This window comes from Ctenopharyngodon idella, chromosome 16 (genome assembly GCF_019924925.1).
Source record: "Ctenopharyngodon idella isolate HZGC_01 chromosome 16, HZGC01, whole genome shotgun sequence".
NCBI lineage: Eukaryota > Metazoa > Chordata > Actinopteri > Cypriniformes > Xenocyprididae > Ctenopharyngodon > Ctenopharyngodon idella.
In genome coordinates this window covers 3,348,683-3,362,199 of record NC_067235.1, presented here as the reverse complement: position 1 = coordinate 3,362,199, position 13,517 = coordinate 3,348,683, and the positions used below count along the sequence as shown (strand labels likewise).

General features: G+C 37.1%; 1 protein-coding gene across 1 annotated transcript in view; it reads left to right on the top strand.

The window, feature by feature from the left end:
* Nucleotides 1–13,517, top strand: part of limd1a (LIM domains containing 1a) — a 45,880-nt gene that overhangs the window by 24,548 nt on the left and 7,815 nt on the right. Inside the window, exons 3-5 of the mRNA XM_051865550.1 lie at nt 8,294–8,361; nt 11,724–11,786; nt 12,163–12,293. Of these exons, the coding sequence (XP_051721510.1) occupies nt 8,294–8,361; nt 11,724–11,786; nt 12,163–12,293 (262 nt within the window). The remainder of the gene's footprint in view (nt 1–8,293; nt 8,362–11,723; nt 11,787–12,162; nt 12,294–13,517) is intronic.

Genomic DNA, 13,517 nt, shown 5'->3' with positions numbered 1-13,517 from the left:
AGCATGTTTCAAATGATAAAAAAAAAAAAAAAAAAAAAAAAACGCAAACTTTTATATTTTGGAAAAAAAGGTAAACAGTAAATAGAAACCAAAGTGAACATTTTTGGTTGCAGTTTGTCCATCATTTTTTGTACACTGTAGCCATCAGACAGTATAGACACTGTTTAAATGATTTATTCTACAGTGTAGACATTGTCTATGTGTCCTAGTTTTGTGGTGTAACTTTATATAATTTATTCCAAATTAGAATAACATTTTTTTATGCTGGGGATTCAGTTGGATCAGTCCTCTAACACTTCTACACTCAGTCTGATCCCTCAGTAATATCCTCTAGCAGGACTCATGCTGTGTTTAGATCAGAGAGGTTTGCCAAGCAGAGAGACTTGCATAGAAATAGCATCATAGACTACACGAACGGCCCATATAAGGGAAAGTGAGAAGGAAAACATTGCAAAGCCCCCATAATACTTACAATCTCAACAGGCCAAGAAGAAATTCTTTGATTTCTGTCTTCTTTTTGAACATACTTCATGGACCTCAGAAAAGTTGTACATTAAGTGACATAGGCTTCTGCACCAACTAGTTCCAGGGACGACATGCTCTTAAAGTACAATGACAAAAAAAATGTGTGAAGGATTTACTTTGAAACAATGTTCACTCAGAAATTGCTAAGTTGCTAAGCGTCTAGCTGTAACATTCTAACACCGCATCGTTTCACACTGAACAAGTTTGGCCCCGCTAACCCTGCTCGGGAGCATGGTTTCATAACTCTGGGTAAAAAGCGGTGCTAACCCCGCTTCTAAATTGAGGGTTAAAAGCGGTGTTTAGAACGATGATAACCCAGGGTTAAGCACAGTGTGAAAAGCCCTAGAGAGAAACACAGAAGTTACTGGCCACGTACACACTGTAAGTTTCAGGAGTGACAACCGCATTTAAATGCGGGAGTGAATCCCCTAAATTATCATTACATGTGTGTATGGAGCACGACTCACTCTCGAAACTGCAATGATTGACAGCTTGGAAACCATAGCAACGTTCTGGCATCTTGCGTGTTTGGTATCTGTTATTGTGATCAAAGTAATATTACAGTGGCAAAACACTTGTTGTTTTCACCAATAAAGCGATCAGGTTTATTGAGTTATTAAAGTGAGCACACACGAGTCGCATTATTTTGGTCTTATTTTCAGCGTAAGGCTGATTTTTCTAGAAAGATCTGGCAACACGAATGATTCAATGTTCGTACTGCTTTCCCTGTGATTCACCGTTATACACACTGCGTAGGATTTCTGTAAATGTGGTTGTCACTCCCGTATTTTGCTAAATTGTGTGTGTTCAGAACGGGATTAAGCTCTAAAAGGTGAACTGATAAACGAATTTAGCTGCAGTGTGTACGTGGCCACTGACTCTGTTCAACAGACTCCGTTTTTACCACTCCCAAATTTTTATCTCCTCTGGACAATCAAGACTTGCTTTCTTGAACTCAATTTGGCTTGTTTTGTGGGTTCTCTGTGAAGTCCTGATGTTTGGCACCAGTGGTTTGTGTGAAGGGACAGACTGCTCATTGTTCTGGAGCTTATAGGAGGGCAGCTTACTTCGTGACCCAGTGAAAATGCTCTCAGTATCAGATCCACCAAGGATTCCCTAACATTTAAGTGCTGTACAGAGGTTTTCCTACTGAAATTGGATGGCTTGGTAATCCTGTATCCTCCAACGTATTTATAGATATAGATATTGGCATCAAAAAGATAATAGATAACAAAATAACTAAGCAATGCCATCGGCACGCAAATGCTAGTTGACTAGTTGGTCTCAAAGGGACAGTTCACCCAAAACTCACCCTCATATCAATCCAATCCTGTTTGACTCCTTTATTTCTATATTTTGAAAAACGTTGAGGTCCAAACAACATTGGACCCCATTGAATGTCATTGTACGGACGAAAAAAGAGAGACATGTCTTCTTTTGTTCTCCACAGAAGAAAGAAAAGCGTACAGGTTTGGAACAGACACAACGCAATAAAAAGGAACAGGGATCATTAACTCCTATTTTCAAATCAAAATGTCTTAAAAACACAATGTCCAGTTATTACAACCTCTTAACATGTTTAACAAGTCATTTTCAGTTGTTTTGAATTCAGAGGGAAAGTTTTCAAGAATATGATCACACTTGCATAATGTCCTTAAAGAGGTAATTTGCTTAAAGCACACATAATGCTGTATGTACCAAATTAAACAGAATTGGATAACTGACTTACATAGTAAATCAAGTAATGAATCCCAGTCTGAATTGCTAACATTTGTTGAAAATCATCGAGATGTGTGTAGCTAAAACTCTTGAGGTAGAAAATGATCCACATGATTCTCTTTCAATAAAATATGACCATTTATTACTCTGGTATTACTCCCATGTGACGAGTTTCACCCATCTATTATCATCCTCATTTTCACATTTCTTTTGGAAGAGACGTTGTTTCTTAGAAATCCTGTATTTTTGTCTCTTCAGTATAAAGCTGAAGCTAAACTGGAGAATAATGTCTATCTCCATTGAGAGAGCAGTTTCTCTATGCAGTCATAAATCTGTCCTCACATTCCTAACAATTCTCAGAAGTCCTCATTCATTATCTGCCATTGTTAAAAAAAATCTCAATGACATTCAGTGAATCTGTAAGTGTATAATAGTTTTCAGAACATGTTAACTACCATGTTTACCATAAAACTACTACTTAAAGACATCATATTTTTTTTTACATTTAGATGTTTTTATTGTAGGTTATGTGTTTTGTGGATCTGTGAGCTGGCTGGTTTTCGAGTCCACCATAATCCTCTCATGAGTGTGTGTGTGAAATGTTTCTGTGTTTTTACTCTCATCTCCCTGGAGAAAGACAAACTCACCCTACGTCCCAGTTCACCTACTTATACTACGCCCTAAAATTATGTATTATTTTTGTGAAGAAAACGTACATACTTTTGAGTGTGTAGCAGAAGAGTAGACAAGCTTTAAGACATACTATCAAGTCATTAAATTGTGCCTTTTAACGGACGCTTTGGGATATCCTATTTTGTCATCATCTTTAACGGACGCTCTTGCAGCATAGTTATATATGGACGTAGCGTCCGTGACGTCACCCGTAGATTTCTGAAGAGCATTTTTGAAGCGAAAATGAGGCCGCTGCCATCTTAGCAGCGCGTCACCGCACGTCACTCCCGGATAACTGAAAATGGGCAAAGAGGCGGGATGCGGTTGGAGCTGAGGTGCCTGGTTACTGAAACCACGCCCGCCTATCTCAACGTGATCATGTTAGCAGGCAAAGGAGCTATCTATCTAAGATACTATCTAAAATATTAATAAAGATAACAAGTTATATCATTTCAAAATTCTAAAGGTTTACTGTCAATCTACAGTGTCTTTTTTACGATATATAGATGCTCCAGCACTAGTAATTGTAATTTGTGTCAGGTGTGCAAATAACAACATGAAAAATCAAAACGGGACTTCATACCTTTGTAATGAAATGGCGATCGTGAGATGAATCCAAACCGTGGCACTTGGGTAAAATGTCCATGAGTGTCCATTGAAAAACAAAAAACAGTACTTTTTGTCCACAAAACCGTTAAATCCATGAAATATTGATATATTATCCATTGTTTGCATCACATTTCTTTTGAATGATCTGCTCTCCATCATCGTTCTTCAAGAAATGATGCAACCTGAACAGCGTTTATGTTGTAAAACTGCATGATCGTATATATCTCACAAACAAATGAGCACACGTCCAAAGTATAATTTTTCAAAATGCATCAGTTGTTGTTATAATATCCAAGCATGCTATCGGAGTTTTATATTCTCCCGCCATTGTCATTGTAGTAAATCTCAGGAACAAAACTTTTAGCCAGTGTCACACAGAATGATCGGTGTATGACATCAAAGTACCGCGAGAGCGTTTTGGAGAGCGTACGACTCCTTATGCTTTTGAATCGCCTTCGCGGTACTTTGATGTCATACACCGATTGGTCTGCGCAGCGCCAATGCATCACGAACAAGCCTAAAGTCATTCAGTGACTCTTCCATAAAGACTGTTATTTGCTTTGTTCGTAAATGAATAAGCATTTTGAACTAATTGGTTGTTTGCAATCAGGTGGTTCTGTTGGGGGTGGGGGGCAAGCAGTGAAAATTAGAATGGAAGAGATGGGGAAAAGTCCGTACTGTGCTGGTTTAGAAAGGTGTAAACAGAAAATCACAACATATGTTGGACGTGATCCTTTTGTTATGAAGAGGAGCGACTTTTCTACTGAATTGAAAGACTTTTCTGCCATCGAGACCGTAGATAGAGAATGTGAAGCTGCCGTCACGCTGTGTTCAGTCAAAGACTATAGAATAACACATTCAGTTCTAGTTTGGTTTGTTTATATCACGCTGCCTTTCTGCTAGTGATGTTAAGGGCAGTATTTTAATTTTCTGATTGTGAAAAATGTCGCCATTGTAGATCATTTATGCTGAATTGAGAATTGCAACAGGAGCTCACATCATCGTTCGGGGAAAAAGACTGGACGGTGTAATACAATTTTCACCTTGGTTGAGGAGGCGAGGGAAGACGACGTTTAGCAAATGTAGTAATGTCACTGAATAAACCCACTGTCTTTCACTCAAAATAATCACATACTTAGCTGAGTTTTGTATTTGGTTTTTGTGTAATAATTAACATTACATTTGCGAGTATGACTCACTCGCTTGTGAATAAATTTACACACAGCCACTTCAAAACTGTTCTTCTGTGGGTTTGATTTTGGTTGTCATTTGTTGAAATAAATACAAAAATACAGCGTGTCGGTGTCTGTCCCCTGAATGTGACCCTCCGATTCTCCTTTGTGGCCATATGGGAAGGTGTATATTTACAAAGAAAACATTAAAAATAAAGTTACATTTACCCGCTTCCAACAAAGAAATGGATTGACTTCTGTCAGCTTGTTTAACACATTTTTCTATTTGGACATTTTCTACCATATGATGGCTGAAGCAGCAGCGCGTGACGCTGTTCTCACGGTAACCAGATCAACATTGTGAACGGAATTCTACAAAACTGAAGTGAAAACACCAAATTATCATTCAATAGGATAAAATATCTTCTCTTTCCTGCAAACGATAGCATGAAGCATGTGAATATTTAACCAAGTCAAAAACAAAAGTTAAGCAGGTATCCATATTCATTTCAGTATCAGCAGACACAAAACGCTATAAAAGGTGACAACATTTAAAGTTAAAAAATGATATGTAAATGATATAAACACCTTCTGGGTTCTCGATTTTAACGATTTGAGCAACCATAAACGACGGAAAACATACAAATTTTGAGTTTTTGATAGGATTCCTATATAGAAAAAATCACTCGCTGCCCTCCAGACTCATTCGCGCTGCTGTAATGACGTCATGTGCAAACAACCTATTGTTTGAAAGATTTGACTCAGATGACTCAATTATTAAGTTATTTGCTGCCACCTACTGGCAATCTTAGTTTAATTTTAAAAGAATCTTTCAATTTTTTACTTTCCAAAATTAATTTTTTTAAAACATTAAACTCATAGCATTATTGTGATATCTTGTTTGTTGATATTATATTAATACACTAGATCAGGGGTCGGCAATTAAGTTTGGCATCGCCAAATTTCGCCACTAGATGGCCAGAACATAGTCAAAGGAAATTTAAGATATTAATTGAAAAATGCAACTAGAATTGCCTGTGACAGACTGTAACAGTGTCTTTTGTAACTGGTATTGAGCTGTTACTCTGTGTTAAATCCTGTAGTAGGACAGTCATTAACAAAAAGCCACATTTGTGTGACAGTGTCCGGGTTTTACACTGGATAAATTAATAAAGCAGAGTAGTGACCTGGCAAGTATCTTCATTCACCAACTTGCAACACAGACCGCCTTGCTAAAACACACATATGTGGGAGATGAGGAATGGATAAAAATAACTTAAATAAGCCCATTAATGGCATGTTTGAGTCATGCTCTTACTGAACTATGTTTTATTTCCTCTGTTTTAATTTGCTTGTTACACAATGGATCCTAACTTATTGTAATAATTATTTGACGTAGCCTACTTTTATTCCTTGGCATCCTCACGCACTAAAGTTCATTTTTTTTAATTACGCTGTTACGTCATGTGCAGAGTGAGATGTTAACATTTAAACTAGCTGGTGAGAGAAAATGTCACTATCAAACAGTCACAAGACAACTGTGCGTTCATCCTAGTCCCACCTAGTTTTGTAAATGCAAAGCCGGTGTGTCTTATCGCTGTTTTCAAAGAATATAATACCGACACCGGCCGCGAGCGGTTCGACAGGACGCTACAAAAGATAACAGAACCCATTATAATGATATTGTCTACACTGGATGCGGCGCGGCGCAACACATTCCCGACAGTAAACAGATTCCCCGTTCTGTTTCTGACGTAGTTCAAGTGCTTTGCAACGGTCGGTTTGTCGCGTTCAGTGTAGACAGCTTTTAGCTGTTGCGGTGCGGCGCGTCTAGTGTAGACACGTTGGTAATATTAGACGGCACCACGAAACGAAGATCTGTTTCAGAACCACCCGCTATCAAAATAATCTGGCTGCGGGCGCGGGCCAGATATTATTTCTGGCGGGCCGCCTAGTGCCAACCACTGCACTAGATTATGACTAATGATTGTTTATATAATTGTATTAAATAGTTCATGAATATATGAATACATTATAACCTAATTAAAGATGAATATAGAAAGTGTGCTTTACAAAAAGGAAAAGACCATGACGTACAACGACTGAATTCTGTCAATAATATAGTAAATAAAAACAAAATTAAAACAAACCACAGGTTTTTTTAAGACCTCTGGAAAGAGGGATATATTACTTTAGGCCGTGAAGGATCACAGATTCTTTTATTTCTGTCATAATGAAATTTAAAGTGTCCTGGAAAAGTCCAAGAAAATGATCTCTGAAAAAGAGTGTGAACCCTGTTGTTTCTTGAGCATCAAATCATCATATTAGAATGATTTCTGAAGGATCATGTGACACTGAAGACTGGAGTAATGATGCTGAAAATTCAGCTTTGATCACAGGAATAAATTACACTTTACAATATATTCACATAGAAAACAGCTATTTTATATTGTAATAATATTTCACTGTTTTACTGTATTTTTGATCAAATAAATGCAGCCTTGGTGAGCAGAAGAGACATTCAAAAACATTTTAAAAGTCTTACTGACCCAAACTTTTGAACCGTAGTGTACGTCTCAGCACACAAAGCCGTTTCAGCCAAGCGTGGCTACGTGACTCGTGCATCTGAGACGGAGGCATGTGTCGGTGTGACTGTAGAAAAACATGAGCGGTGATCGTTTCAGCATTAAAGTAAACATTCATAATGCCAGCAGACTCATTGGCCCTGTGATCTCAGCGAGCGTTTGTTCAGGTTGACTGTGTTCCACTGTGCCGGCATGGCAGTAACATGAAAGCCTTCATTGAGCTTCGGCTTATAAGGGTTAACTACATCGGCCTGAACCCCCCTCTGCAGAAAATGTGCGGAATGTTCCCCTTTCCTGTGGGACGGGGTCTGTCTGAATGGGAAGGGTTTGTCTGTCTGTCTGTTTAGGTAAAAAGCCAAAAACAGTCCAGATTGGGACAGGAAGTCCTCACCATGAGCTGGAAAACAGCAGCGAGTCTCTGAGCAGCACATGTTTCGCAGAGTGCTGACACTTTCTTAATGTGTTTACTGTGTGTGTTCCTTGGATTCATTAAAACCTTCCCCTCATGTGCTTAGAGTTTAGCCCCTGGTTTAATTTTAACCTTGTAAAACATGTATCAGATTCAGTTATATTCAGTTATAAATGTATTTATTTAACAAGGTTTATGCTGAAGATTGAAGTGAGAACAGAGGACAATTAAGATTGTGACAGCGAGTGTGTTTACATGCGCAATCATGTGTCCTTTTATTGGGAAAAGGTAATAAACAGTTTAAAGAAAATCCTATCAACACCTCATTACCCCGGGGTATAATTAACTAAATCTAAAACCATAAAAAACATGGTCGTTACTTGAAACAAAATAAGCTTTAACTGAAATAAAATATCAAAAAGCTTAAAGTTATTTTATTAAAGTTATTTCACAACTAAATTACTAAAACTTTAACTAAAATGAATGGTACTCAAATAATGGTACTAAAATAATTTTTCTTTTGGATTTTTATAATTTATCGATGTGCTGTAATGTTGCTGAATTGGTGGTAAAATGTTTTTGTGTGTGTGTGTCTTGTGCAGGTCGAAAGCTCCGGGGAAAAGCCTTTTACTACGTCTGTGGGAAAGTCTTTTGTGAAGAGGACTTCCTGGTATGCTGTCTTCCCCTCTTCCTTTTATGGAGTGTTCATGTCTGCGCATCTGGAGACACGGGTCATAGATAATTATGTCAGAAGAATGTGTCCTCTTATCTAAAGTATGTCTTTAAAACATTGTGAGGGGTCAGGTTTCAAAACATGAGGCCTGTCGTGATAATCAAAATATTGACTTATAGCATGATATATGGGCATGACCTTGATCGTTTTTGGTGACGTGATATATTGCCCATTATGTTTACATAAAAATGAATGTCGCCAACATTTTGCCGATCGCGCTGCCTCTGTCATCTTATCTGCTCTCTGTGTCAGAGGCAAAAGCGGGACTCAGGCAGCTCCTTCATATGCAGAGCGGACATCGACAGTTTTTCCATTGTTTTTCAATGTAAATGTGCGCTAGATGATGTTTGACCGTTGTGCTCGCATCTTTTGCGACATCTTGTGTATGATGCAGCATTATAAACGTAAAAATTATTTAAAAAAATAGATTTAGCAGCAGATATGGCATGTTGAGGCACTGTGCCTTTGTTCATATGGACATCTGACTGCTAAGTAGGGTTTGTGTTTTTCAGCAAGCGTGCACCCTTACTTTACTGAGAAAAGAAGGTCGGAAAAATCTGTACATGGAAAATCTCCATATAAGTGCCTTTTGTGCATTTGCAAGTGTGTTTGTTTTTTTCTACTTGTTATTTTGCACTTTTAGTTAGCAAAGTTTTATTTATTATTTATTAGGTTTTTTTAATTTTTTTTTTAGGATATTTAATTTTTTGACACTTCAATTCCAGTGTCTAAATATTCTTAAGAATTAAAAGTTCATTGTCATTTGAAAGTGTGTAGGCCTACTTGAATTATTGTGCGGTTACATTATGATTATATATTTAGTGGCATAAAATGGTCTTAAAAATGACAATAATATCGTTTAGCGCAATTATTTCTGGGACAATATATCACCCAACAAAAAGTAGTTATCATGACAGGCCTAGAGTTCACCTTTAAAAATACACCAGTGGGATCCAAGAATGTGAGATTACTATATATATATATATATATATATATATATATATATTTAATACAAAATAAAGATTATAAATTAGGCAATTTGAGTGAAATTTACATGACTTGGAGAATGTCCCAGTATTTGATGTGAATCTTGAGCTTCAATGAAAGCAAGAAAATCAATGTCACAGATTTGTTTAGTAATCTGGAAATGAAGAGTTTGGTTCCCAAACGCGATAAATGGCATTTTTTAAAAAAATTGAGTTTCCACCAAAATCAGTATTGTATCTGGTCGGTATTGAAAAGTCATTTATTAATTTTGCGCAAAATGCGACATTCGTCATGTTATTCTGTCATGTTTTCTCCCTTTCTTTCCAAAACGCGACAAACGCCAGTCTCCCTTCTCTGAATGCGATATATCCGCTCAACCAATCACAGCACACCAATCCACGCACTCTAAACAGTAATGGCGGCGCTCTGAATACACCCGGCATCCTAGTTTTCCTTGTCTGCTTTGTACTTTGTGATCAACAAAAACAGAAAAATGAATAATTTTGACGATGATTGTCAAAATCTGCACTGTCAGACAAGGATTTATCAGCTATATTTTACTTTGTCACACCAGTATAGTGACATCCCTGGGTAGTTGCAATCAATTCCAATGTACTCAGCAAATGTGTTTATTTTTACCGTGTGGTGGCGCCAGATCCTCTTTAATCGGTAATGACAAACGGAGACATAGTTAATGTATAACGTTAACAAGATGACTCGTTGAATTCATTTTGGGAGCGACGGCTGAATGTATTTTTAGTCAAATACCTGTATATAAGATTAGTATTGACAAAGTTCAGAGGCTGTCATATATGTGAATCAACTTACTTTTTTGTGTATTTTCAATATGAAAAATATCTTTTATATTGATGGATTAATTGCATTTTGAAAAAAACGTGTCATGGATTTATTGCATTTTGGGGAAAAATAATCCGTTTTTATAATAAACCTTTGAAAATCAAAATCTAGATTTGAATTTTTAATGTTTTTATAACCAAAAGATGCTATGTGAGTTTGAAACAGAAAATAGCGTTTTTCATCGTGCCGCTTTCTTGGTAAAGAAAACACATTACTCAAATTAATCAAAATGGAGTTATAGCTTTTTGGAACCAAACTCTCCAAATATTCCTTCTTCAATAAATGTCATAGCTTTTCTTTTTATTTGAATTTTCTCAGAATCCTAAAAAATTATTTTTCTTTTAGATTTCAATGAAAAAAATCAGACTTTTAGATTCAATTGAAATATGGTTTGTGTTATGTACCATCAAAGTCTCTTTCAAGGAAAGTCCATTTACTCGGCGGCCATATTTGCAACACCTCCGGGCAGCTATTTCAGCATCCAAGACCAAGTCCTATCTACTTGAATGGGGGAATCCTGAAATCTCAAAAACTGCTTGCTGAACTCACATTTCAAATCGCCAACCAAATCTGATATGAACTATCCCGTAAAATGTTGTTTCTTTTGCTCAAATAGCATTAAAAAGCATGTGCAGTCCTAAGCTTGCGTCTCAAAACACTGTTTCTATATCAGCGGAGCTTCTAACAGCAGCTGCAGTGATGTGATGACTATAACACTCAGTGATTGGCTCTTTTATTTAGAAGGCGGGACTTATTCCGCCATATTGCGCATAGCACTTTCTCCCCAGTGTTGCCAAGTCTGCGGTTTTCCACAGAAATTGGGCTACTTTTAAGTTTTTGTCGTGGGTAAAGAAATTTCCATGGGTTGATTCCACCCCCATATGTATGATTTCAGCGCTCCAACACCTCCAGAACACCCCCCAGACGTACAAATTCAGTGGAAAATTCAGCCGCCCAATGGAGAAGATCGCATTGGGCTAATTTTGGGCACTTTTGTTGCAAAGAACTGGCAACCTTGTTTCTCCCATTCATAAGTAATATGAGTGCACCGTCTTTGTATTTAGAAATTTTTTGTTAACACCCAAGACCACTGAGTGTAGTGAGGTGGTTAAGTATGTTAGATTCTTGTAAGTATAGTGTAGCTGGTTGAAAATAAAATGTACTGCTACATTTTTCTTTTGTGGCTTTTATAAAAACATCAAGCTCTTATGAGTGCTTACAAAAGCATATTTCATCAGGGTGAGTAAGAGATGTTTCTCTTTCGGTCCATTCAAAAGAGGTGAAACGCCATTCCAGACACTAAAAATACAGTTTGTGCTATTGAAGTTTCTTAAATTAGAGGACTGATTATGTCTAAGCTGTTAATGTTGTGTGGGTTAGAGAAAATTAAGTGACGGAAAGGAATGAGAGTCCGTTGAAAAGCTCACTTCTATCCTCACTCTTGTCTCTAACAGTACTCTGGGTTCCAGCAGTCTGCCGACAAATGCAACGTGTGTGGTCATTTAATCATGGACATGGTGAGTCTGATCTACCGCCACACCCTGTATTAGTCACAATATCACACTACTGAGAATCAACTGGAGCTTGAAGGAATTGGTTGAGTTTAATTTGTACAGCTCATTATTATACAGCGTTCCTTACATTGATGTGGATAGATGGTCCCATTTTATATTAGCTGTCCTTATCAACTATGTAGTCAAAAGAATTCATTGTTTATTGTGTTCATGTTGTATATGATTCAAATGATTCACTTAAACGTTAGTACATAGTAGTTATAGGCACTTAATATAAAGTGGGTCAGATGTAACTTACATTTTACAGTCATATTGACATGAGAGGAGGCATATCACACACAAAATGTGTAGCTGTTGTGAACACGGTGTTCCTCCACAGATCCTGCAGGCGCTGGGAAAGTCTTACCACCCAGGCTGCTTCCGCTGTGCCATCTGTAATGAGAGTTTGGACGGAGTGCCTTTCACTGTGGACACAGAGAATAAGATCTACTGTGTGAAGGACTACCACAGGTGAGGTGGTCGAATTTTTATTCATATATTTAAGTGTGCCCTTTCATCACACTGAGTTCTTTTTAAGCTCACAAAGGCCCATTCACACCAAGAAGGATAACTATAACTATAACTATATTAGCGTCCACACCATCAGATGATAATGGTCTGTTTATTCTAAGCGCACTGCAGTTTTTTCGTCTGCCGCTTTAAAGCAGGGTGGATTCTGATTTACTGTCAATGTTTTTAATGTTCATCAGCTGGAAAAAAAAACATTGTGAAAGTGATTCCAATGATATTTTTATCATTATAGTTATGTTGTGGACTCTGCTATTCTCTTTACATTTAGAATTTTTATTTTTTATTTTTTAAATTAAATCAATATCGTTACCTTTATCTTTATAGTTATGATCCTTGGTGTGAACGGGCCTTAAGACTACACCGGCCATGCATGTTTTCACTCGCGGATGTCTGATCTCCACAGACTCAAGAGGAGAAATGAACTGGAAAAGATTTCAGTGTGAAAGAAGGCAGAGCCTCAGTGCACACCTACATATTACATAACTGCCACAGACTAATGGTAGTACAAAAAGTGCTTACCAGCCGAAGGAAAAAAACTTTGTCAGTTTGCTTTGTATTTAACTACTATGTACTAACATTTAACTTAGTCATTTGATACAATGCACATATTGTGTACATGTTTTTACATTGTACTTACATTTTTAAAAATACCTACATGTAATTACCGCTGTAAAATTACCCAACCTTAAACCCACCCAGACTATCAAAGTATTTTGTAATACAATATGAACACAGAAAGTACATTGAACTTATTTTTTTAATACAAGTACATAGTTAAAGACACCTAATATAAATATATCACTATCACTAATATCACTATTACTTTATATCAAGGGCTTTTTTGTAGTCAAGACTTTAAGATCTGTGCCTATTCAGAGCTTGATTCAAGAAATATTGATTCAAGTATAAAGTGTGACAACTAGCAGCGGTCTATTTAGTGAAGTCTGTTTATTGATGGCATTGCCTTATTTTAGCATTGCTTTTGAATAGAGAAACTTACATTGACCAAAGCTGCAAAAAGATGACTGTATAAGCCTTGTCCAGATATTATTATAGCACACTTTTGGTGGCTGCTCCCAATAAAAATCATTACTTGGAGTGAACTGGAAATTGCGATTGACTTTTCTTCCCTATTGTGACGTACTGTATATCTGAGTGAAACGG